The sequence below is a fragment of the Sorex araneus genome, chromosome 7 (genome assembly GCF_027595985.1).
Source record: "Sorex araneus isolate mSorAra2 chromosome 7, mSorAra2.pri, whole genome shotgun sequence".
NCBI lineage: Eukaryota > Metazoa > Chordata > Mammalia > Eulipotyphla > Soricidae > Sorex > Sorex araneus.
Window position 1 is genome coordinate 61866869 of NC_073308.1, and position 25438 is coordinate 61892306.

At 41.6% G+C, this 25438-nt stretch overlaps 1 protein-coding gene across 1 annotated transcript in view; it reads left to right on the plus strand.

Moving 5' to 3' along the window:
• The window catches only part of IQCM (IQ motif containing M), a 544597-nt gene that overhangs the window by 204527 nt on the left and 314632 nt on the right, over nucleotides 1-25438 (plus strand). The window contains exons 2-3 of the mRNA XM_055144242.1: nucleotides 15578-15662; nucleotides 23844-23926. Of these exons, the coding sequence (XP_055000217.1) occupies nucleotides 15626-15662; nucleotides 23844-23926 (120 nt within the window). The 5' untranslated portion in view covers nucleotides 15578-15625. The remainder of the gene's footprint in view (nucleotides 1-15577; nucleotides 15663-23843; nucleotides 23927-25438) is intronic.

Below are 25438 nucleotides of genomic sequence, written 5' to 3' on the forward strand. Positions count from 1 at the left end.
TATTTTAAAATTTACAAACATTCTGCTTGAAATTTCTGTTTTTACTGTTTTTACTTAAATCCCATTTTTTTTTTTGAGCTCACCTTTTTTTCGTTTCTTTCCCATGTTTTTGGTTCGGGGGCCACACAGAACTGGGTTCAGGGATTACTTCTAGCTCTGTTCTCAGGGATCACTCCTGACGGTGCTTAGGACAGGTTCTGGGGGTTGATCCAGGGTCGACCATGAGCAAGACAAGCATCTTAGCCCCTGTACTATCTCTCTGGTCCATTTTCTTATTATGTACAAAGAAATCAATATTGTTCAAACTGCATAGTTTAGACTTTTTTTTTTGCTTTTTTTGGGGGGGTCACACCCGGCGATGCACAGGGGTTCACTCCTGGCTCTGCTCTCAGGAATTACCCCTGGCAGTGCTCAGGGGACCATATGGGATGCTGGGAATTGAACCTGGGTCGGCCGCGTGCAAGGCAAACGCCCTACCCGCTATGCTATCACTCCACCCCTTTTTCATTTTTTTGTTATTTTTTTTTTGCTAGCATAGTTTAGACTTTGAATTATATATTTATTGTTATTTTCCCTCAGCTGTTTTAAAAGACATTTTTTCTGTAACTCTGTTTCTGAGAAGTATTTGTCAAAATTGCCATCCTTGTCTAAATAGCCTACAAATTTCTATTTGTTCATTTGTCTTCAAATATTTAATGGCTGACAGTATCTAGGTACTGGGGATTCAAAACAAAACAAATTCCTGCACTCACATAGCTTGCAGTCTAGAAGGTGTAAGAATGGTAGCTAATGTAAAACTAGGTTTTACATTAGCTACCATTGTACGATGGCTCTGGGGGGGTCAGAGCCATTGTACAGTGATAGCATACTGGATTTGGTCCCCAGCATCCCACTAAGTTCCTCCAAGCCCACCTGGAGTGATTCTTGAGCACAGAGCCAGGAGTAACCTGAGCACCACCAGGGGTTGGCGTGCCCCCAAACCAAACCAAATCAATCAACAAAAAAACCTTCCTACTATTATAATAAATGATGCCCCTATCATTTCCTGGAGCTGTCTGATCTTGGTTTTATTCATCTGCATCTGTGTCATTGACATTTCTAGATCGGTGCTTCTTGACTAGGATTCTCCTTTGTCATTTATGTGTTTTCCATGTTTGTTGTCTGGGTCCAGTACTGCCCTGAAGCCACCAACATTCCGAGTAACCAGAAAGGAAAAAAGGCACCAAGGATTGCATGGGAGGTTTTTTAGAGCAGGCCCGAAAGTGGCACATTATTGTCCCACATTCTCAATGTCTCAAAGCACATCACTTGTTCACAATTAACTTCAAGAATACCTGGGAAAGGTATTCATGTCTATGTGTGTTTTATTAGTTTAGGGAGTTATAATAGTGTTAAGTTCATGGTATTGGTATACAAGATGACTGCACCCCTCCACCACTAGGGGCCCATGACCCTCTTCCAAACATCCCTGTGCGTCCTCTCATCTGGTCTTTCCCCCTGGCTGTTGGTTCTGTACTCATGTCGGGGGGTTGGCGTTGTTCACTGCTGTCTATTTTGAACAATAATGCTCAAATTGTTCTATGTTGTTGAATAGTCTACTCTTCTTTCGACTGTATCACCCACAGATGAGTGAGGTCATCTGATATCAGTCCTTCCTGGGAAAGATGTTTTAGTGAGGAGCCTCGGAGGAAGGGAGAGCACAGCTGGGGATCCACTGCAAAGACAATCAGTCTTCGCCGTGGAGTGAGTCAATCGATCAACCAATCAAGCATACGCTGTGCTAGTGTGTGAGGTGACCAGCTCTCTCAGGTGACTGGTGAAGTCCTTATTCAGAGGGCACCGTGGTGTTACTCAGCTGCAAGCAGTGAGGACTTGGCCCTTTTTGGAGATCTCAGTGATAAATGGCCGGGACAGTCAGTGGCAGATACGGATGTGCTGAGGTTGGGGGAAGCTTGGGTCCCCCCAGAGAGAGAGCAGATCAATGAGAGAGAATAATTCCAAGGCAATGAGCAAGGATTTGGGGTACGCATGGAACCAATGAGGTGACATAATTTAGGGCAGTGTGGCCATCGTAAAGACTTTCGTTTTTGTTTTGAGATTGGAAGTCCTCAGGGGGTTTGGAAAGAGGACCTGGCTGGAGGAATGTCTGAATTATAACGCTGATTGGTCTAGGAATAGATTAGGTAGGAAAAGGGGCAGGAATTACAATCAGAGAAGCTGGTCGGAGACTATCCTAATAACTTAGGAATTATTGTGCTAACAACAATCTAATAATACTAAGCGTTGAATAAGCACTTACTGAGCATTAGGGAGAGTATGGTTTGGATGAGAGAGCAGTGTGAGGTGAATACGATTTGAATATACTAATTTGAAAGTATGACTGCAGGGTTTGCTGATGAGTAGGATGTGGTCTGCCTGGAAGAGAGCAGTCGAGGGTGACTTTTTGGCCTCAGAGATGGAGACATAGAGATGTCCTTGGTTGGGCAAGGCAGGGAAAAATCACTGGAGGGAGATTAGGTACTTAGTTTTTATCTGTAAAATTTAAGTATTTTAAAAAAATGTCATTCAAATAAAATATGAAATAATCAAGGACTCGGATTAAAAAAATGTATTTACAAGTCATCCAGACAGAGTTGGTATGGAAATCCAGGAGGCTGGGTGAAATCCCAAAGTGAGTTTGTGCAAAAAGAAAAGGGATTCAAGACCTGAGCCTGGGCACGTTTTTGTTCTTTGAAGTCATTGGGACGAGGAGGAGGTCAGAGAAGATCAGAAAAACCTGGGAGAGTATAGGTCCTGGGCGCCAATGCCAAAAACATTTCAAGGAGAAAGTAAAAAAAGAAAAAAGTTGGGCAGTGAATTTGGAGGCATGGGCATGGTGTTAGCCTGAGTAAAGGACTGCCAGGTCGTGCCCCCAGGAAGCAGTCTCAGAGAAGGGGATGAGCAAAGGTTTGGGGTAAAATGCTTTTGGCATCACCAATTAAGGCTCACTCAGGATGGGAGATGTGTGCTGAAAGTAGACTATGGACCAAAGATGATGGCCACTTAGTACCTGCATTGCAAACCATAATACCCAAAAGGAGAGAGAGAGTAAGAGGGAATGTGCCTGCCACAGAGGCAGGTGGGGGTAGTGGGGGTGGTGGGAGGGATACTGGGATCATTGGTGGTGGAGGACGGCCACTGGTGGAGGGATGGCTACTTGATCATTGTATGCCTGAAATGTAATCTCGAGAGTTTGTCAATCTGTAACTGTATCTCACAGTGATTCATTAAAAAAATAAAAATATACATAAATGGAACCGAAGGGGCAGCATATGGTGCCAGCGATGAACTGCTATAGTGTCTGCCATAGGTGAAGCAAGTTCCTTATCCCAGTACTGTCTTGACCCCAGGACCTGGCTCTGGACAAGGCGGGCAGTCTGGACCAGGGTGGGAGCTGGGGACTCTATTCCGGGAGCTTTTTCATCAGCAGAGATTAAGTCAGTTAATCCTGAAGATTGTGCATGGCGCTAGGAGGTGCGGAGGGTCAGCTGCAGAAGTCTGGAGAGAGGGTTCAGCAGAGATTGGGAGGGGAGAATCATGAGAGAGTGCGGACAGCTCTCCTTTCCTTTCCCCTCAAGCTCACAGGGGACTGTCTGGATGTGGCTTTACTTTAATTTTTCTTGCTTGGCCTCTGGAGTATATTTTCAACATCAAAATCCATGTCGTTTAAAAAACCGGTAATTCAAATATTGTTTTCTTCCACTTTCTTTAGGTTGTGAAACTTTCTTTATGTACATGTTGGTATTTTTTAATCCATCTTTTATCTTTTAATATTTATTCATGTTTAAAAAAATCTCTATTTCTTTTTGCTGGCTCCTGGGAAATTCCTCAGTAGTATCATCTAATTCACTTTTTCTCTCATTCTGTGTCTAGTCTAGATTTTATTCTGTATATTTGGTGTCAATGTTTTTTTTACAGACATGCTTTTATTTCAGTGCTTATATCTTTTTCTGAAGGAATATGACTTCCCCCTCTGTCTCTTGGTGGAGTCTTAACCTCCTTATTTTAAATTCTTTTTCATATCCTTTTATTGTTTTCATTTCCTTTGGAGTGAATTACAAGTCCAATTGTTGATGTTATTGGCTGTCTTTCCTACTGTTTGTTTTGGACATGTGTTTTTTAATTCAAAAATGATAATAATTTTCAGCCTTCGGCGGGATAGGACAGTTTATTGTATTTTTATATTTTATTTGCTTCTGTACCCACCAGCTTGTGATTCAGTGTTGTAGTTGCCACTGGGACTCTGCGACCAGACTAGATTGTATATTGGTTTCTGCGGGTTCCTGCACCCGGTACTATCATGAGGTTGGTGAGCGTATTTCAGGTTCTGTCTCTGGGCCCGTGACTGGGCAGCCATGCCCTCAGCCTCCCCGAGAATGCAGCTTCTGAGGGGCCCTTGCTCCAAGCACCACTTGGCTGCTCTCAGTTGTCTTCTCTCACCTCATTGTTTTCCTCCACCCCCTAACCTCGGGTTTGACTGAGTCACTCTGGGGCCAGCCTCTGGGAGCCATGGAAGCTCTCCCTGCCTCTGTCCTACCCACACTCTGCATTTCTATTCTATTTCTGGTTCCTGAGGATGTCTGCAAGAACAGACCTACCTTCCTCACACCCGCCTTAGGGAAAGCTGTGAAGCAGACATTTGTGAGAAGGAAGGAATAGCTGTGTGGATATCTGTTGTTCTGCATGCTGTTCCACTCAGAGATTGTTCTTTACTTGAGAGATATAAATGCTAAATGTGGGACAGTGTGCCATAATGAGGTGGCAATTGTTTTAGCATGGTTAGGGATACTTCATGTCCCTAAAGTTGCATTAGGAGTGGGTAAACTGTACCTATGAATCCCTTAGTGTTACCTCCTTTTTCTCAAAGACTTCACTTGTAGAATCCACATTTATTTATAGACTCAAGTAGATTAGCTTCTCATGCTCCCTATTGTGAGTTTCAAAGAAAAAAACTGTGCATGGGACTAGAGCATTCAGTGGCCAAGAACCATTCCGAGAAGTTCTAGGGGATTAACTCCAGGACAAAATCTCATGTGAGGGTTCAGCACTCTAGATTACTAGGAGATCCACTCAAGGGTGGGATTCCATTCAAGGTGTATTGTTTCTCCTTTCCCCAGCTAGTAATCCATTTAAACAGTCATAGTGAATTTACTTCTTATAATATTCCTAGTCATTTTGTATGAACACAGTAAGATATATATTAAGCTTAAAGGTTGGCTCTTCCTGGGGACATCTTGCTATATATCCCAGACCACAGTCCTCAGGCCAGGTTACTCTTTCTTAACCCCAACAGGGTCCTTATTCAGTTACTTCTTTCTGAGTCATAACAGAGTCTGTCCCATAACCATGCTCTTAATTTATTATACTTATGGTGCTTAGCTTGCCCCATTTCTATACCGGGGTAGCTTATAGCTTGCCCTGGGTCCATCCAGTCCCTTCATCAGGACCCTGCTTTTGGAGTACTAGGAACTAAGGGCAACTGAGGCTTATGTCAAGTAAATATGTATGTCCAGGAATACATTTTATTTTGGAGTCAGTTAACTCCTATATTACAAAAGCATAGCATGAACTGTCTTCCTGTATCTATACAAGAAGCAATCTATACATTGCTAAATCATGCAACATAAAGGAAAGATAAAAGCAATATAAGATTATTAGTGCTTGATGGAATTGGGTGTGCCTCAGGGACACTGTTGTGGGAATAACTCAATAAACCTGAGCTTCCTGTGGGAGAAGCAAGGACAACCCAATGTAATCCAACACCTATTACATGCCATGGCCCCAGAATTCCTTCCTTCCTTGTTGCTGTTGCTGATAATCTTTTTTATCATTGTTGTTGCTGTTGTCCTTTTTCTGGGCCACACCCAGTGATGCTCAGGGGTTACTCCTGGCTCTGTGCTCAGGAATCACTCCTGGAGGTACTCATGAGACCATAAGGGATGCTGGGAATTGAACCAGCATTGGCCTTATGTAAGGCAAACACCTTCCCCACTGAACTGTCACTCAGGCCCCCTTGTTGGAGTGTCTGATCAATGTGGCTGAGGCATTTTCCTTTCTTGACTTTCTTTTTCTTTATGTATTCTCTCCTGTTACGGAGTCTGCTGCGTCTGTCTCCCAGAAAAGTCATCCTCTCTTGTCTTCCCATATCACTTGTTTTAAATGACTTTCAAAGCTGTGTCTCCAGCAAGGAAAGAAACCCAGCAGAGAGAGAGACACATCTGGAAATGAGTGCTGCTGGGGCCGCGCTTCCTCACGCGCGTACTCACCCACTCGTGCCTTTCTGCCTTGCAGCCTTCTTGCCAGTGTCAGAACTTTAATTTCCTTGTTCCACAGATAAAAGAACTGACAGGTGCTTCATCAACCAGCTCTCCCCTTTGTAGTGGCTCCTGGGACACAGGATCTTCGATTTGTTTTAATTAATTTTTAAGGGGGTGAATTTGGGCCAGGGACTATGTGGTACCAAGGATCAAACTGGGATTGGGTGCATGCAAGGCAAGAGCCTTTCCTTCTTCCTCCCTCCCTCCCTCCCTCCCTCCCTCCCTCCCTCCCTCCCTCCCTCCTTCCTTCCTTCCCTCCTTCCTTCCTTCCCTCCTTCCTTCCTTCCTTCCTTCCTTCCTTCCTTCCTTCCTTCCTTCCTTCCTTCCTTCCTTCCTTCCTTCCTTCCTTTTTTCCTTCCTTCCTTCCTTCCTTCCTTGCTTCCTTCCTTCCTTCCTTGCTTCCTTCCTTCCTTTTTTCCTTCCTTCCTTCCTTCCTTCCTTTTTTCCTTCCTTCCTTCCTTCCTTCCTTCCTTCCTTCCTTCCTTCCTTCCTTCCTTCCTTCCTTCCTTCCTTCCTTCCTTCCTTCCTTCCTTCCTTCCTTCCTTCCTTCCTTCCTTCCTTCCTTTCTCTCTCTTTCTTTTTTTCTGTGGGGGGTGGGGAGAGCACCCCTAATCTCAGGATGTACTCCTGCTCTGTGTCAGGGATCTCTCCTGGCAGGGCTCCAGGAAACCATATAGGATTCCTGGATACAGGGATTGAAGTGGGGTTGGCCATGTGCAAGGCTAGTGCCCTCTCTGCTGTTCTATCATTCTGGTTCCCAAACAAGAGTAGGGTTTTTTGTTTTTGGTGATGCTCAGGGATTACACCTGGCTCTGAGTTTAGGGACCATTCCTGGCAGACTCAGGGGATCATGTGGGGTGCTGGGCATCAAACCATATGGTCAGAGGTGTGCAAGGCAAACATCTTACTCACTGTCCTATCTTTCTAGCCCTGAAAGTTCCTTGACCTCTGTACTATCTTCTGACCCAGAACTTCATTCTTTAAACAAATGAAGTCCTAGACAGATTTGGACAAACTGGTCACCTGTGGCTTTAGGTCAAGGACTAGCAAATGTTGAAGCCTGAGCTTAAACTCACACCATCTTGAACCCAAGTCTTTGCTCTTTGCCATGATGCTATATTGTCTTTGTTAGGACCCTATAGAAGAAAAATGTTAAATGTAGAGGAAGAAGGTATAAAGTAGTTATGAAAAATTATTCATGAAGGATCTTATTGTCCTATGAATAATTTTTTCAGAGAAGATGGTGCTTTGTCAGCAGTGAGAAGGTTTGAATTATAGTTCCAATTTGTTTACAAACCTAGTGTGATGTGGAAAATATCCCTTATATAGCCAGGCTGGTGTATTCTCAACTGAAAAACCCCAAGTCTGAAAGGCATTACCTTTGTGACTTTGTGACTGAGAACTCTGGGTTCAACAGAACCCAGGAACAGAGATCTTCTGCCTGTATCCTTCCTTCTGTGGCAACTCAGCAGTCATGCCCATAAGCAACCTCAGGCTAGTGCCAGATAATCTCCTCATTGGCTACCATCCAGATCTCATGTTCTTCTCTCCTGGAAGGGAGCATAAAACGATGCTTGCCATGACCATGCTGCTGGACCGCGTGCTAGGCTGTTTCACTCAGGGCACCCCAGAGGAAGTCGGGTGATTCCACTCTCCTCTCCAAGGGACCCAGACCCAGCAGCCGAAAACCTCCAGAACTCAACCACCGCCATTCCCTCAGCCGCTCTCCACATACTCAGGTCGAGCCTCACCCACAAGTGAACCTAATCCTAGACCACGTGGCTGCATTTGCAGCTGCATGATGGGATACACCCTACCCATACTCCAAGAGTACCACACCACATTTGATGGGCTTCAAAGTAGGAGGCAGCCAATCTTAGAGGAAAATATATATTTTTAGATATATATATACACATATGTATTTGTATATATAAGCACAAAAGGTTCAACCTTTAACAGTTTTATTATTTTGACCTTTGATTTATTTTAATTTATGATAATTGATTTTATGATGCTTTCATTGTCATCTTTAACTGTTCATATAATGTCCTAAATATTTCAGTGGGAACAGCTTTGTAAATCAAATTTTCACTCTTTATTGTTATTTATAAAATATTGATAGCTTCTATTTAAAGCCTGTGTGATTAATAGCTAACAGTTTTAATAATAGAACTGTTTCAATAAGAAAAACAAAGTCACAATACACCATGATTCTCACTGAAGACGTAACTGCATGCATTGATATGGGAATCTTTCTAAGATATTTTGAAAGCTTCTCTGATAGCTGAGAATACTGAGAACATTAGGTATTATATATTATTATTATTATTATTTCTGAACAAGCGTTCTAACTGAGAAGCTTCTAATCAAAAGCGTCTCCAAATAACTTTTTAATAATATATTACTGTTAACATTTTAAACATTTTATTCCATAAAAGTCTCATTCGGGGGCTGGAGCGATAGCACAGCGGGTAGGGCGTTTGCCTTGCATGCGGCCGACCCGGGTTCGATCCCTGGCATCCCATATGGTCCCCCAAGCACTGTCAGGAGTAATTCCTGAGTACAAAGCCAGGAGTAACCCCTGAGCATCACTGGGTGTGACTCAAAAAGAAAAAAAAAGTCTCATTCATCTTATTGTTGCCTCTCTTTATCTTAAGCATACTAAGGTTTAATGTATACTGGGAATTTGAAGTGAGAAAAATGTGAATAGTCTGGGAACTACAGAGAGAGAGAGAGAAAGAGAGAGAGAGAGTACCATTCAGTACCATTCATTCATTCATTTTGGGTCAGAATAGATTTTTTCCCTCATTTGAATAATTATGGCCCTCCTATTAAGATAACGAGGTGGATAAAATTAAATGAGTGGAATCCATCAGCCACACCATATACAGTCATGACAAATAACAGAAAATGTATCAGCTGGGAGATTTCAGGATAAATATTAGGAACTTTGTGTAAACTAAGCAGATTGTAATACTTTGAGATTGCCTTTTTAGGAGTTCAAATCAACTGCTTTCTGTGGGATACTTATTTCTTGGCTTGCCACATGCTCAGTCTTATGGAAGCCACTGTCATCCTGTTGTCTATTGATTTGCTCGAGTCGGCACCAGTAACATCTCCATTGTGAGGCTTGTTACGTTTTTGGCATATCGACTATGCCATGAGTAGCTTGCCAGGCTCTGCCATGTGGGTGGAAGGCATAAAGGAAAAAAAACCACTATTTCCCTCTCTAGTGAACCTCTCAGTCTAGCGCAGATATTGTTTGCTTTCAGCCAAGCTCAGTGATTGATTTATTTCAAAGGAAGAGTTAACGAGGAGAAATGAAATGATCTGCAAGGATGGGATAGTATTTTCCATTTTAAAAGACTATTTTGAAAAGCTAATAATGAAAAATAAAATTAAAAATTTAAATCTGTTGTTAAGTCAATTGAAACCGGTTCACAGCATGCAGTCAGAGCAGTACCCCATCCCAAAGTATACATCTCAATGAGTATTCTCAAAGAGAAGATTCCTGCATAATCACCATCAGATAGATGGGTACCAGTTTGGAAGCGAAAATCATCTCTATACAAGACACTACACTCTTTCAGATCAGCGTTCCCTGTTTCCTGTAGCTATGACTTAGTTCTATTCTTGAACATAACAGAGACGCACACCTTCAGTACCTCCTCTTTACCTGGCGGCTTATTCTCATAAGTGTGGGGAGAAGTTAGGTTGTTTTGTGTAACACTGACACTGCTCTGCAGAAGTCACTGCTGTGACGCATTGCACTACACGAATATTGAAGACCCTGCATGTTTCTACCCTAAAGACACATTTGGATTGCTTCCTGGTTTTACCTGTTACAAACTAGTGCTGTTATAATCATTCTTCTATGTGTCATTCAGTTCACTCATTTCTGTGAGGGCGGGTGGACTGGGTTAGAAGCAAGGATGGATTTTGTGTTTGAAGATGTCACCAAATAGTCTCCAATGATTATCAGTATATACTCCAACAGGGCACGGATGAATATTTCAGTAGCTCTATAGACTCATTCTTGGTGTTTCAGTAATGCCCTTGGTTTGGATGTATGGTGCTTTGTGATTCCTTGATGACCAATGCATTTAAGCATCCTTTCACGTATGGACTTCTCATTCAGAAACCCATTCTAAAGTGTGAAAAACTAAGGCACGCCGAGGGGGCGTGTGCACTCGTGGGCTCTCTGAGCGGCTGTATCTCACTGCCCGTGTTCGATGCTCTGGAACCGCTGTGTGTGGCTGTTGGTCAAGGGCAGGCAATGGAAGGAAGAAAGCCAAACTAGTTGCTCGATCAGTTTATTTTATTTTCTCTCTCTCCTTCTCTCCCGGCTCTGGATGTCGCTCTGGATCTCGCCCCCCAACCCACTCTTACAGCCTAGTTAAATCCTCCCAGCATAAGGGGGTTGGGGCTTACACATAGGTGTGGTCATAATCAATAGGGGTAAATTTTTTTCCTCAGGGGATGCTCCTTCTAGGACACGGCGGAGTCCCATGGGTGTATTTCTCCTCTCCTCATCCAGCAAACATAGAAGCATTCATAATATTAATCATTTTGTATAGACACAATAAGAAATGCATTAAGCTTATAGAATTGCTCTCCTGGGGCCATCTCAATCTCAGACTACAGTGCTCAGGCCAGATCAATCTTTCCTACCCCTAGCAGGGTCCTAGTCTTGTCATTACTTTTGGATCATGACTGCATTTGTCCATGACCAAGCTCTTAACTTATAGTTAAGCATTAGGCACTTTGGCCAGGCCCATCTTGATGCCAGGGTAGCACATAACTCACCGCTTATCCTGGATCCATCCCGTCCCTCGTCGGGACCCTGCTTTTGAGGTGCTAGGAACTGAGGGCAACTGAGGCTTAAGTGGAGAAAGCAGATGCCCAGGAATGAATAATATTCGAAGTCAATTAAATCCCAAGTTACAAAAGAATAATATTGTCTTCTTGTGTCTATACAAAAGGGACATTGGTTTAAAGTAAACTATTCAAAAGATATAAGGAGAGGAGAAAGACAATATTAACTTATAATATAAGTTCAGTATCCTAGAAAGATCTGACCTCACAAATTAACAGTTTCATTCGGGGCAAAATCTGATTAACTGTTTGGGGAAGAAAGCATAGAGAAGTAGTTACAAATAAACAAAGACATGGGAGTGACTCGGGAGCACCTTAATGGGTGTGACTGGGATGAACCTAGGCTCCTTGTGGCAAGGGTGGAAAGTACAAAGCAATGTCATCCTACACTAAAGTGCTTATTTTAGTCATTTTTCTATTCTTTGATATCAAAAATCTGCCTTTTGCTTTTTACTTTTGGTTTGGCACACCTGGAGGAGCTCAGGGCTCATCCCTGGTTCAGTGCTCACTCCTGGCATCACTCCTGCCAGTGCTTGGAGAACCCTGTAGGACACCAGGGATGGAATCTGGGTCGGCTGCTTGCAAGGCAAGTGGCCTACCCACTGCTATTATCCCTCAGACCTGCCTGCTTTATTATTTGTAGAAGTTACTTATATTTTTCTGTGTTATGTTCAGTTTTAGAAATTTGAAACTAAAATTTAGTATTTCAACCCTCCTACTCTTTGATCTCTTTACTGAGTCATGGCTCCATCCAATACTGTCTTTGTTCCTTTGACTCTTAATTATTGTCTCAGAACCAGTGTGGAAAGTCTTTGGTGACCCCACCTGGTAGTTCCTGTTGGTAATTTTTGACTCCCAGCGGCCTTCACTGTACATAAGCCTGGATCACCAGGTTCTACCTCAAACATCTTTACCCCAAAGCCCCAAGATCAAGCAACTTTATAGTTCATTGAATATAATTCGAGGTAATCATTGTCCCCACTGCCAAGAATGGAAGAGGTGAAAAAATTAGCATTTTGCTGAAAAAAAAAAGTTAATGAACAGTTTTAAAGAATGATGGGAGTCTTCTCAGTTTAGCATCTGTTTTAATGATGTGAGAACTGAAATGAAATTAGCAGTTTTCTTTGGTGTTTTAAATATTTAATGCCCTATTTAGTGCAGGACAAAAATTATTGGAGATTTCTTAATTAGTGCCAGTGTCCAATCCAGCCTACAAGGACATGCAACATAAACCTCTGTGGGTGTAACTGTTGAGTCCAATAAACCATGTGTGAGATCTTTGTGCTTTTCTGAACCTTGAAGTGGTGGGGTTAAGGTGTGAATGACGGGTGCTGTGGGGTACACTCTGAGGAGCTCTTCAGTCAGAATACCAGGTTTTCATCTGTGTTCCCATGACTCCTGGGGGGTTTCCTTTCCATGCAGCTGCTCTTTTAGAAAACCCATTCTCATTTCACTCTTTCATGTCTATGTGAGGAGGCGGAATTTGCTGTGGTAAAGTGACTTGGAGACACATTAAAATATATACATATATATATATTTTATAAATACATATATTTTTTAAAAAATCTCTGATTTGCAAAGTTATTGACAGTTGCATTTTAGGCATGTAGTATTTCAACACCAATTCCACTACCAGTGTCCACTTCCCTCCACCATTGTTCCCAGATTCCCCCCCCATCCCAACTCCCAATACATGCCCGCCGTCAACTTGACAGGCACATTATAAAGCTCCAGTGGCTGAAGCTCAGATCTCATAAGTTTTCAGTTCCATTGAGTCTGTCAGCCACACACTTTGGCAAAGGCAGGATCAGGAAGCTACACTGGAACCGCAGTTTGTCAGAGAGCTGAGACAGATGGCTGGGTCAGGACACCTCTGGGGTGCCGCCCGTTCTCTCTGCGACCCTCTTCTAGGTCAGCTTCTCACAGTCATCTCAGCTCCATTTGAACTTGTGGCACTCATGCTTTAAGGGCTTGCATCTCGCAAAGCTCTCAGGCTTCCTGCTGCCAGCATCTGCATTTATTTGTGTTTTATTTAAAGAATAGCTGAATGCTTTTTGCCTTTCCTTTCAAAATAGATGGCATGGTCCTTGTTCAATTCATATAGTAACTATGTGCTTATTAATCACTTGATCAAGGCACTAGGAAGAGGTCTCAGCATCTCTTTTCTGTCAGCTGTGAACCTGAGCAGTGAGAGTCCCCCGTTGACGTATTTAGTGTCTGTGAGATTGTTTCTGAGTATTCCATGGCTTGGGACCTTCTGCTTCTCCACTTCCTGTCTCAGAATCATCACTTAGAGTTTGTGGGCTCACTGACATGCCAGCACCCTGAGGACGCTTAGGTAGCTCTCTGCATTAAAAGGACAGTGGGATGTCTTGCTTGCCAGCCAATGTTAATAGAGGCTGACATTCCTGGAACTGAAATAAGGTGGAGAAGCCAACAGCCTCAGAGAAGAGTCTATTCCAATGGAGACTGAACTAGAAATAAAGTGATGGAGCACAAAGCCTTCATTTTTTATATTTAAAAGGAAAGAGGATAGCAATTAAGCCAGGACCAGGTGATGAGTTCTGACTGATAATTGCTACAGGACCTGCGGTGTTTCAATTTGTCCCAATTCATCTGTGGAACTAAACAGATGAGGTCCACTTTCAGTGTTCTTGCCCGGGTATAATGTTGATAATTTAAGAATCAGTCATTTTTTGTGGTCCCAGATTTGTTATTTTAAAACTACAACTGAAAAATGGAAATGGCTGCAAAACTGCAATGGTGGAACCTCATCTCCTCCCCCCTCCCCAAGAAGCTGAGGAAAAGGATAGCATTTGTAGCTAAGAGTATATGACCACAGTACTATCACTTTCACAGGACAATTCAGGCTCACTCATTTAGTTGAATACCCTCCCAAATCATTAAAAGGTCTAAAATGCTACCGATGGCTTCTTCCCGTCAGCTAAGTTGATAGTTACATTCTGAGTTTTAAGCAAGAGTCTCCACGAGCACTCTGTAAAGCATTTAATATTGCACTTCTGATTGTGTAATAAAGATCACGCTTTGGTACAATTAACTCCCTGACTGTATTAGCAACGTTTGATGCATTTTGGATGCATTGGAGATGTCAAACATAGGAAGAAGTTCCCAGCTTACTCAAGCCACTAATTAGCCCTGTAGTGAGCGCTTCCAGAATACAATGCCCTGAGCACCATGATACTCATGGTCCAAGGCAGGAGTTTACTTTCCAACACACTTGTGGGACTATTTGAGAAAACTCAGAAGAATTCAATGCATAGAGTCCACTCTAGACCTTCATATATGTTTGACTCTTCTTCCAAATAATTATAATAACCACTCAGCATTGAGGAGTCCTGGTATTAAGTATAGTTTGATTTTCAAGATACTTGGAGTCTAATTGGGAAGATAGGGTTTCAATTTTTTTTTCTATCATGCTCCATCTTTCATTATCTGAAACAGGCAACTCATGGGTTTCAAGTGAGATGTATGGAAATCCTAACAACTGTGATGGGGGAGGCTAGGATGTTAGGGATAGGGTGATCATAAAGGTGGTAGCACTGTAGCACTGTCATCCCATTGTTCATCGATTTGACCGAGTGGGCACCAATAACGTCTCTATTGTGAGACTTGTTACTGTTTTGGGCATATTGAATACTCCACAGGGAGCTTTCTAGGCTCTGCCATGTGGGCAGGATACTCTCGGTAGCTTGCCAGGCTCTCCGAGAAGGATGGAGGAATCGAACCTGGGTCACCTGCATGCAAGACAAATGCCCTACCCGCTGTGCTAACGCCTAAAGGTGGTAGAATTTGTAAACATGCTTTACATGTAAGTAGGATATTAATAAACATGGATGTGAGAACAACTCATTCTGAGTAGACTAGCATGAATCTAAGTTCAAAAGCAGGATTATTTAGGTATCTGCTGAGAATTCAATGCATATTAGTTGGAAAGTAATGGGAAATTGGATGGGCTTGCATCAGAACTTTGAACCAAGATCTGGATTTGAATTCTATCTCTGACACTGATACTATGTAGCTGTTGGTAGTCATGAGTTATTTCACACCTTTCAACTCCAATTGTTACATCTGCCAAATGTGGTATTTAGTGGGATCCTTGGAACCAGTAAAGTTGTGTATATACAGGTACTTATGTTAACTGAGCTTTACCCACTGCTAGTAGCTACTTTTGTTAACTTTACTTTGGAGGGGAAGGTACTGATGGCTCAAAGATGAGAAATAAAAAGTAAAAATGGTCATCATTTACCCCAGTTGTCAGCGAGTGAAAGAAATAGCTAAAAATAAGCATTCATAATTACTGAATTCCTTTCTGTCACTGTATTTAGAACTTGGAGCCTGGTCTTCAAAATCAAAGATCACTGTAACTGCTCATTATGGATGCTGTAGAGGTTGTGTCTGAAAAAAAGAAATGTGAGTATCCACACTTACCTAACAACTCAGTGCATGGTGCGTGAACTGCCATCTGCTCTAAGAAATCTCTGTTAATTCTAACCCAGAGGCGTTAAATTTATTGCCACACCTTTTAAGAACTCAACTTAATCTTATTTGCTTTATTTAAATATAACAAACTGTTGAGTGATTTGTAGCAACTTTTAACTTACTGTGCTCTCCAGGGTAGTTTTCCAATAGCTGATAGGATTATTCAGTGCTTGAAATGATTTTATTTTTCAAGTTTTTTTTTTTTAATTTTATTGAATCACCATGTGGAGGGTTACATAGTTCTCAGGATTATGTCGGTTATACAATTCTCAAACACCCTTCCCTTCACCAGTGCCCATCCTCCATCACCAACCCCCCCAGTATACCTGCCGCCCCCTCCCACCTCCCCAGTCCCCACCCTTGTACTTGATAAGTTTCACTTCATTTATGCCTTATCTCGATTACATTCCATGTTTCAACGCACAACTCACTACCGTTGTTGGGGTTTCCCCCCAAAAAGAAAAGCAGTCCTATTGCCAAGGAGGCATTTGATAGTTCTCCACTGCTAAGAATATAGAGATATTAAGTCCCGCTGTTTGTTACATAACTTTTCTTTTTCCCCCTTGCCCCGCGCCACCGAGTTCACGCCTGTTTAGTAATCGCCACGCTGCCTGACAAGGGAAAAAAAAAAAAAGAAAAAAAAACCGAAAAAAACGAAAAGGATGGTTATTTCCCGTCATCAGCAGACGTGGGGCTCTGGCTTAGTTGATAGACTAGTAGAGTGTCTGGAAGCAGTTTCTGGAACCGAAGGTCTTGCGCTGGTATCGGCTCCGGCTCGAGATTCCACCAGCGTCCCACTGTTCCATGTACATAATTTTTCCCCTTATATCCCATTCCCACGCCACCAGGTCTGTTTGCTTAATGGACATCACACTGTAGTTGACGACACGCCGCGTTTCTTCCCGAGAAAGAAGAAAATTTCTTCTCAGCTGGCGTGGGGATATAGCTTAGTTTAGTCTAGAGAGATGGCTACCGTTTTGATTGCCTTCAATATTTCAGCAACAGACTTACTATTCTTGTTAGGATCTCCCACAAAAGTCCGACCCATTAAAAGCGAACCATTACATATTGCTGATGCTAAGATGACATTAGGTCGCACGGCCGCGCGGTTTTGGGTTTCTGTATAAAGTCCAGGGAAAGTACAACCAGAAATAACATCACTACAAACTTTTACCCTTTTATGGTGCTCATAAGATGGAGAAGTCCTGCGCTGTGCTCAGGAGGGAGGAGTTGAGAGAGAGAGACAGGTTAAAAGAATTGGGGGATGCCCGGGTCCCACTGTTTCAGCGCACCGTGGGGTCTCTGGTCCCATGCCGGAATTAGTTCAGTGGGCTGCCTGGAGTCCAAGGGCGCTCCCTTGGGCTCTTCCATCATGTTCGCTTCGCAGCCGGATCCAAAGGGAAGCACACGTGGGGGAGGTGGGTTTAAATATCTATCTGCTGTGGGCGGGGGTCGACGCCCCCACCCCCTGGGGTCTCCCGCAAGCGCGCGAAAGCGTCCTGTTTCAGCTGGATCGCCGGCTCCATTTTGCGCTCAGGAAAGCCTCGGATCCTGCGCTGTGCTCAGGAGGGAGGAGTTGAGAGAGAGAGACAGGTTAAAAGAATTGGGGGATGCCCGGGTCCCACTGTTTCAGCGCACCGTGGGGTCTCTGGTCCCATGCCGGAATTAGTTCAGTGGGCTGCCTGGAGTCCAAGGGCGCTCCCTTGGGCTCTTCCATCATGTTCGCTCCGCAGCCGGATCCAAAGGCTATTTTTCAAGTTAATATCAATTTCCATCTACGTGGTAAGAATTCAGTCATAAAGAAACTTTTAAGCATGCTTGGAGTTAACTTGGTATGTGAATTTTCTCCTTCAATGAAAATTTTGCAAAATTCAAATATAATATAGCCGTAGAGATAGTAAAGCTAGTGAGGCACTTGCTGTGCACACAGCCAACCCAGGTTTCGTTCCTAGCATCCCTTATGGTCCCTCGAGCTTGGCCATGAGTGATTCCCGAACGCAGAGCCAGAACTAACCCCTGAGCATCACCAGATGTTTACACCAAACCAAATTTAAATATAATAAATATTTTTTTAATAAAAATGTAGCATGTAAATTGAGATGTATGTAAGTGCAAAATACACATGGCATTTTGAAGACAGAACATAGAATAAATGTAATATATCTCAAATTTTAATGTTGACTAATGTTGAAATAATATTTGAATGCATTTTATTTAAATAAAATAGCTCATGTCAGTTATCTTATTATACTTTCACCAGTTCTCATCTTACATTATTTTTATTGGGGGGAGTGCCACACCTGACAGTGGTGAGGGCTTACTCCTGACTTAGTGCTCAGAGATCACTTTTTGCTCTGATTGGGGGACCACATGTAGTGCTGGGGCCTGAATTAGGTTGGCTGTGTAGAAGGCAAACACCTTACTTCCTATACTATCTCTCTAGCTCTCCTTACAATTTTTTGAATGTAACTACCAGAAAATTAAAAATTGCATATTTGGTCTACATTATATATTTTTTCTATTTGGCCTAAACTTGGCAAAACTGACAATTTAGGCTTAGGTTATTATGGATGAGAAAGATGTAATGCTGCTTATAAAGTTGCTGCTTAGAGATGACTGAGATTTCCTATTCATTACCTCCCCTTGACTCCTCATGACCCCTGCACAAAGCTGTGAATAGGGTACTGAGTGGATAACTTTAACTCTCTGGTTGGATAATGCAGAATATTTCTCAAGAGGTAAGAGGTGGGAAGGGAGGAAAATCTAGGAAATGGAGGAGGAATGTTTTTAATCTCATTTTGCCTTTGGGTCATATCCATCATTACTAAAATGGCATCTAAAGTCTTGAATTTATGAGCTTGGAATTTGCCTTGGATTCTTCCTCACAATATACTCCTACTTTGAGAAATATTAGCATAGATAATTTTTTCGGAGGGAAAATTGTCAGATCTTCCTGAGATATGTAGGGAGCCTATTAATCATTTATTGCTGCAAAGTGATGACATTATACTAGGGAAAATCAAGGAATAAAGAAAGTAGAAGTGAGAATAAGAGAAAGTGCAACAGAAGGCCTGTAAATTGGAACTGATAATTTGGGTCTTAGTGCAAAATATGCGGTGGTGGAAAATGTCTTTGAGCATAGTTTTTAGGAGATGATAGCCATATGCCACATGAAATTTGAGTGTTCGCTTTCTAGTTATTTTTGAAAATAAATTATTCATAAATGGTTTTGCTCATTAAATGCAATGGAATTGGATGCCCATGATCTGATCTGAGGTTTCAGTTTGAAGAATTATCTTTACTTTTGAGTTTTCCCAGCTGCATCATTGAATGAATGAAGTGATTTTAGTTCTGGTTTCCCACTCGGGCTTTTCCTAAGTATTGCCCCTGTCCTGACCTTTCCTGCCTGTCTATCTGCTTTTAGAAGAAAGATTTTTATGCATGTGCATGAATATTCAGATATTTATATTTTTTTACTTGATTGGAATGCAATTTTAAGTTTTATCCAAGATTCCTCCCCCTTTCTCATATATAAAACTGAGGAAGAGCTCAAAATTTGTAAAATACATAAGGTCTGAGCTGTTTTGATTGAAATACGGGAGTCCCCAGGCACTTGAAATTGAGGAAGTACAATTTTTAAAGCTCTACCATAGTCTAATTTTTTTGTTTGTTTGTTTCTGGTTTCTGTTTTGGGGCCATACCTGATGGTGCCTGACTCTGTACTCAGTTTACTCCTGGTGGTTCACAGGGGACTATATGGGATGCTGGGGATTGAACCGGGTTGGCCACCTGCAATGTATAATGTATACATTATACATATGTATGTGTTGTACTATCTGCTAAACTCTCCAGTCCCTGGCGTGCTCTGGTTTTGATTTCCTATGCTATTTATCTTTTTTTAAGTTTTTTAAAAGATTTAAAAAAAATTTCATAATTATTTTTAATAACGCAGTGTAAAGCATTCTGTCTGGAAAGGGAAGTCCATCCGTCAGTGAATTGGCAATAGGGTGTGTGAGTGACCCCAGCTGTCCGCAGTCACAGCATGATCTGTCTTACCTAGTGTGAGAGCATTCAGTTACAAATATTTCTGACAGGTGGAAAACAGTGATTCTATATGTTTCAATTATCTCAGCACATTTAGCACCAAACCAGCATTCGGAATTAGTAGGTGCTTACTGAACATATGCTGAGCCTGAGTTAAGACTTTTCCAACACCTGTGGAATCAGATACACTGTCAGGAAGGCACTTACCCTGTGGAGGCAAAGACGGCTTAACCTTGTGTCCACACAACTCTGTTCAGGTTATTTTCTTAAAAAAATATATATATATACACGTATATATACATATATATACATATATATATGTATATGTGTGTAGCACTGTAGCACTGTCATCCTGTTGTTCATTGATTTGTTTAAGCAGGCACCAGTAACGTCTCCATTGTGAGACTTGTTACTGTTTTTGGCATATCGAATACACAGTAGCTTGCCAGGCTCTGCTGTGTGGGTGGGGTACTCTGAGTAGCTTGTTGGGCTCTCCAGAGGGATGGAGGAATTGAACCTCGGTCAGCCACGTGCAAAGCAAATGCCCTACCTGCTGTGCTATCGCTCCAGCCCTTATGTGTGTGTGTATACATATGAAGTGTGTGTATAAATATATATGTGAAGTTTCTGAAGAGTACTACATGTTTAAAGAGAGTTTGGAAACTCCGTGATACTCGCCAGCTATTTTGGCTGTGAATATAAAAAAGGTCACAATTAGTCTCTGACTCTTTCTGGACACGGAAAAGTCTTGCTCCATTATCATAATTGAGATGGCCAATGACTCTTTGCTTCTCACGTTTCCATAATTTAGCCTTCACTTAAGTGGTTTATGGAGCCAATTAGACAGAAGAACCTTTAAAACATTAAGAACAATCTGCATAGGAAGCCAGAGAGACAGTACAGCAGATAGGGCACTTGCCTAACATTAGGCTGACCCGGGTTCAGCATCCAATATGGTCCCCTGAGCCCTGCCAGGAGTGAGTTCTGAGCATTGCCAGGTGTGGCTCAATATCCTCCTGCCTTTGCAGCCCCCCAGAGAGAAATCTGCAGCTATATAAACTCAGTTATAATAACTTGAAATGGATGATATATGAAAAAATTTTAAATTGTATATACAAGAAAATATTTCCAACTAGTAAAATTATTTGGCACTAGTAATACATTTTATTTTCTGTAACTAGTGGAAATATTAAAATTTGCACTCATGTTATTGTTTCTAATATTTTATTGCTTTTGAGGGATTTAGTAACTTGAAGAATCCAAAGTATGAAAACATTTAATTGTCTGCAGAACAGTTATTTAATTATCTGTGGATAAAAGTAACTTATATAAAACCATTTTCAGTCAAACTAGTTTTAAGAATTGACATTTATCTGTGTTTTATTGAATAAATGAGGATTTGCTGATGAGATGAATTATATAAACACTCTTGGGGGATGCTGAGCCTTATGATAGTAATTCAATAATAGCAGTAATAATAATTGCTCACATTTATTGAGCGCTTTTTATGTGCCAGGCGCTGTGTGAAGTGTTTTGAAACTAAGTCCTAGCTAATCCTCACAGCTCTTTGCAAGATAGATTATTATTATTTTCATTTTGCAAATGAGAGGAAGAAAGCTGAAGACAATAAAATAAGGTTCATGAGAAAATTGGAATTCAAGATCAAAATAGTGTGACTTGGGAATGAGAGGTCTTAAAAATCACTCTATAGATTATGGATATGTATTTGCAAATAAACAAAACCTTAATTATAGGTTTTTTAATAGGGAAGAAGCCAACCTTGACACTTTCCTCTTACTAATTGAAGTTATAATGTGCACTTGAATGTCTCAAAGCTGCATGCTTATGTATTTACCCCGTTGTGAAGAAACAAGGCTCAGAGATTATTAACTGGATAGATTCTTAAGTCAAAATTGTTAAATTTCTTTTAATTTTTACACTCCTTTGTTGAATACCCTTGGAAATTATGTCAATAAACAAAAGACTCCAGTTGTGCCTTTTAAAGGTATTGAAATATGTGTTATCATGTGCTACCTTGCGAAATTAACTCTTTGGTTCAAAGGCTAGATTTTTTCTTTTCTTTTTTGGGTCACACCCAGCTATGCTCAGGGGTTTCTGCCGGATTTGCACTCAGGAATTACTCCTGATGGTGCTCAGGGGACCATGTAAAATGCTGGGAATCGAACCCGGGTCAGCCGCCTGCAAGGCAAACGCCCTACCCTCTGTACTATCGCTCCAGCCCCTCAAAGGCTAGATTTATGTTAGTTATGGAAGAGAGTCAGAACAGCTGAATTTAGTGGCTGAAATGACAGTGAGGACTGAGTCCGTGGGGTGACAGACAAAAGTGGAGTCATCTCAAGATCCTTCTGAAATGGCTTTCTTCCAGGGATGTTAGTCTTTTCTCCTCCTCCCCTCCCCTCCCCTCCCCTCCCCTCCCCTCCCCTCCCCTCCCCTCCCCTCCCCTCCCCTCCCCTCCCCTCCCCTCCCCTCCCCTCCCCTCCCCTCCCCTCCCCTCTCCTCTCCTCCCCTCTCCTCTCCTCTCCTCCCCTCTCCTCTCCTCTCCTCTCCTCTCCTCTCCTCTCCTCTCCTCTCCTCTCCTCTCCTCTCCTCTCCTCTCCTCTCCTCTCCTCTCCTCTCCTCTCCTCTCTCTCACACACACTGTTTTGGGGCCACATCTAGCATTGCTCAAGGGCTGATTCCTGGCTCTGTGCTCAGGAATCATTCCCAGCAAGTGCAGGGGACCATACGGGATGTCAGGGATTGAACCCAGGTTGACTGTGTGCAAGGCAAGTACTCTGCCCACTATACTATTGCTTCTTCTCCCTTTCTCTAATTTGAAAACAACCCAATGGCTTGTTGTGCTCAGAAACCTCATATGTTGGTATCCTAGCCATCAAAAGATATGGTTATAGATGAGAGCTTTCTGAGGTGATTAGGTAATGGGGGTGTGATGGGAGTACTTGAGATCACACAGCGTTCTTCGAACCCTTCCACTGTATGAAGATTCACATAGCTGGAAATGTGTAGCCCTAGCAAGCATCCTCATGTGTGTTTTCTGGCACCGTAATCTCAGGCTTCTGGATTCCAGAATGCTGGGAATTTTCTCTAGTTCATAAGCTACCCAGATGGTTCTGTTTCATGATAGCAGACTGAATGACTAAACACATCCTGGTTCATGTTTACCTGAAGATGTAACTGCTTATTGTTAGATGAGGGGAAAAAACAACCAAACAGAAACCTTAACCTTTAAGAGTAATGGAGGAGGTGGTTACAGAGATGGGAAATATACTAGTTAGAATGTAAAGTTAATTCAAATGGTTATATATTTAAATTGAACTAAGGTTGGGTTAAAAAGAGGAAGCTAAGAAATGCTTATTGTTGTCAGAATCAGCTGATACTGAAGAAAAGATATAAGGAGGGAATCTAGAAAAGACTAAATCAAAAAGAAATAGATGCTACAGATTTCTGTACATGGCTCCATAATCCACAGTATAGATTCCATACTTAAAAATAGAGTAAGTCAAGGTGCTGGGGAGAGATGTTGGGACACATACTTCATGCCACCTGCCCCTGTCACCGAGCACCTCCAGGTCTAACCCTGGTGTCCTCCACATATTGCTCCAGTGGGCCTGGTGGTCTCAGTTCTGCAGGGCCAAGTAGCATTGCATTTGGGAGCTCTAGAGCTGGATCAACTGATCCAGTGGCTGAATAGAGCAGGGAGTGACCCAGGGACCCCTGGACACTTGGAGGCCCCCACCAAAAGATAGAATAATTTAAGAAAATAGAAAAAGAATAAGTGCAATACTGAAGATTTAATAATCTTTATCACTTTATCACTTTGACCACTGAGCAAGGTTTTTAGAAGTGAATTGTTTCAGGAAATGAATATGCTGTTAACTTCTGTTATCACGTTTAATTTTTGTCAACTTCTGTTATAATGTTAAATTCCGTTATGAAGTTCACTTTTTAAAATGTCCCACAGTATTCAGAATTTTCAAGTTCAGCATTTTTAATGCAAGAAGATTCATTACACTGAGAAAATAAAATGTTCCTTTGTTTTAATCTTAGGTCCTGTCTTAGAGGTCACCATGCAAAATTTTTCCCAAGAAGCAAAACGTGTCATTGCTGAACATCACCGCAGAATAAATGAGGTTAATCTTTTGCATTTTTGAACATTATATCTTTCAGAAAATTCAATAACCCTTTTATATACCACAATACTTAATCTAAATGATTATATGAACCCTAATAGATTCTGAATAGAAGGAAGAACAATTTCCTTACTAGTTATGAACGTTGATTATTTCCTTTTTAACCACTGGTTGTGCTCAGGACTTACTCCTGGTTTGGCCCTCAGGGCTCTCTATTGGCAGGACTTGGGGACATATTTGGTGCTTGGGACTGAACCTGGATCAGCTGCCTGCAAGGCAATGGCCCTATACTAAATCTCTGACCCTAAAATTTGATGTCTGTGTGTTTTAAAATAAGATTTTTTCAGCGATGAATGCTTTTTTATTATACTGATAGATCTAAATTTGCACATTTAACTCAACTTTTCATGTTTTCATGACCTATAAGAAATATTTACATTATATATTTCTATCTTACTCATTACTGTATAAAAATAGTAAAGTACAGAATAAAAATATCCTCTCCTATGTCTTTAGCTCGATAAGCTAACCTGCCCACACCTCCTGATCTTTGAGCTGTTTCTCTACCTGACAGTTGCTCAGGGCCCATGGTGCCCTTGTAAAGAGTTACATTGCCAGCAACAGGCTTTATGTTTGGCTAGGGTTTTTTATTTTTAATTTTTGGGGCTTTTGTTTTTCCCTTATGGCATAGATTTGGGAGGTGAGATGGGATGAAAGTGAAAGGGACGACAAAGAGATGGGGGAGTCAGCACTAGGTAGAAGTCTGGTGGAGAGCATGTGCAGAGAAGATGAGACGTTTGGGAGAGTGGTACGTACTTGACTACAAGGGTCATTAAGTGGGGAGACAGGCAGGAATGGGAGTTTGGGAGGGTCTGCTGTCTGCCACTCCATCCTTTCTGAATACTTAAAAATATAATATTCTGAGAAAAATATTTCAAATACTTTTTCAGTGCTTATTGTGGTGGGGGAAGGACTATAATTTTTTGGGTTGTTTCTTTTGAGTGGTCTGCTGGTTTGAGCCTGGCCATAGTACTTTTAATCCTTAAGCAAAATTACTAACTTCCATGAACTGTTTTTCCTCTAACCAGTCAAGACTTTAATCATTGTATTAATTTGACTTCTAGGCTCATAGGATGAAGCTTCACCGTCTTCAAAATTAGACAGATGTGACTTAAAGGAATCTTGATGTGTTTTTAGCAGTTTCAATTTTTTAACCTAATAATTATAGCCTAATACTCATTTTGATACTAGCCTACAAAATGCCTCATATTGTAACTATTTTAATTTCTCAAAAATACTTCTTTTATTTTATATTTTGGTTTGTAGTGGGGAAGAAGAAGAATTATATTGACAGACCTGAGAATAACTAGACTAGAAAAATTGCAGTTTTTTGAATAATTATAGTCAGAACTCAGACAATATTCCCTTTCTATTGCTCAAGGTACTCAAGATTAAGAAATTAAGGAATTTTAAGGATCCAAAAGTTATATCTTCTTGTTGCATATTTTTTTG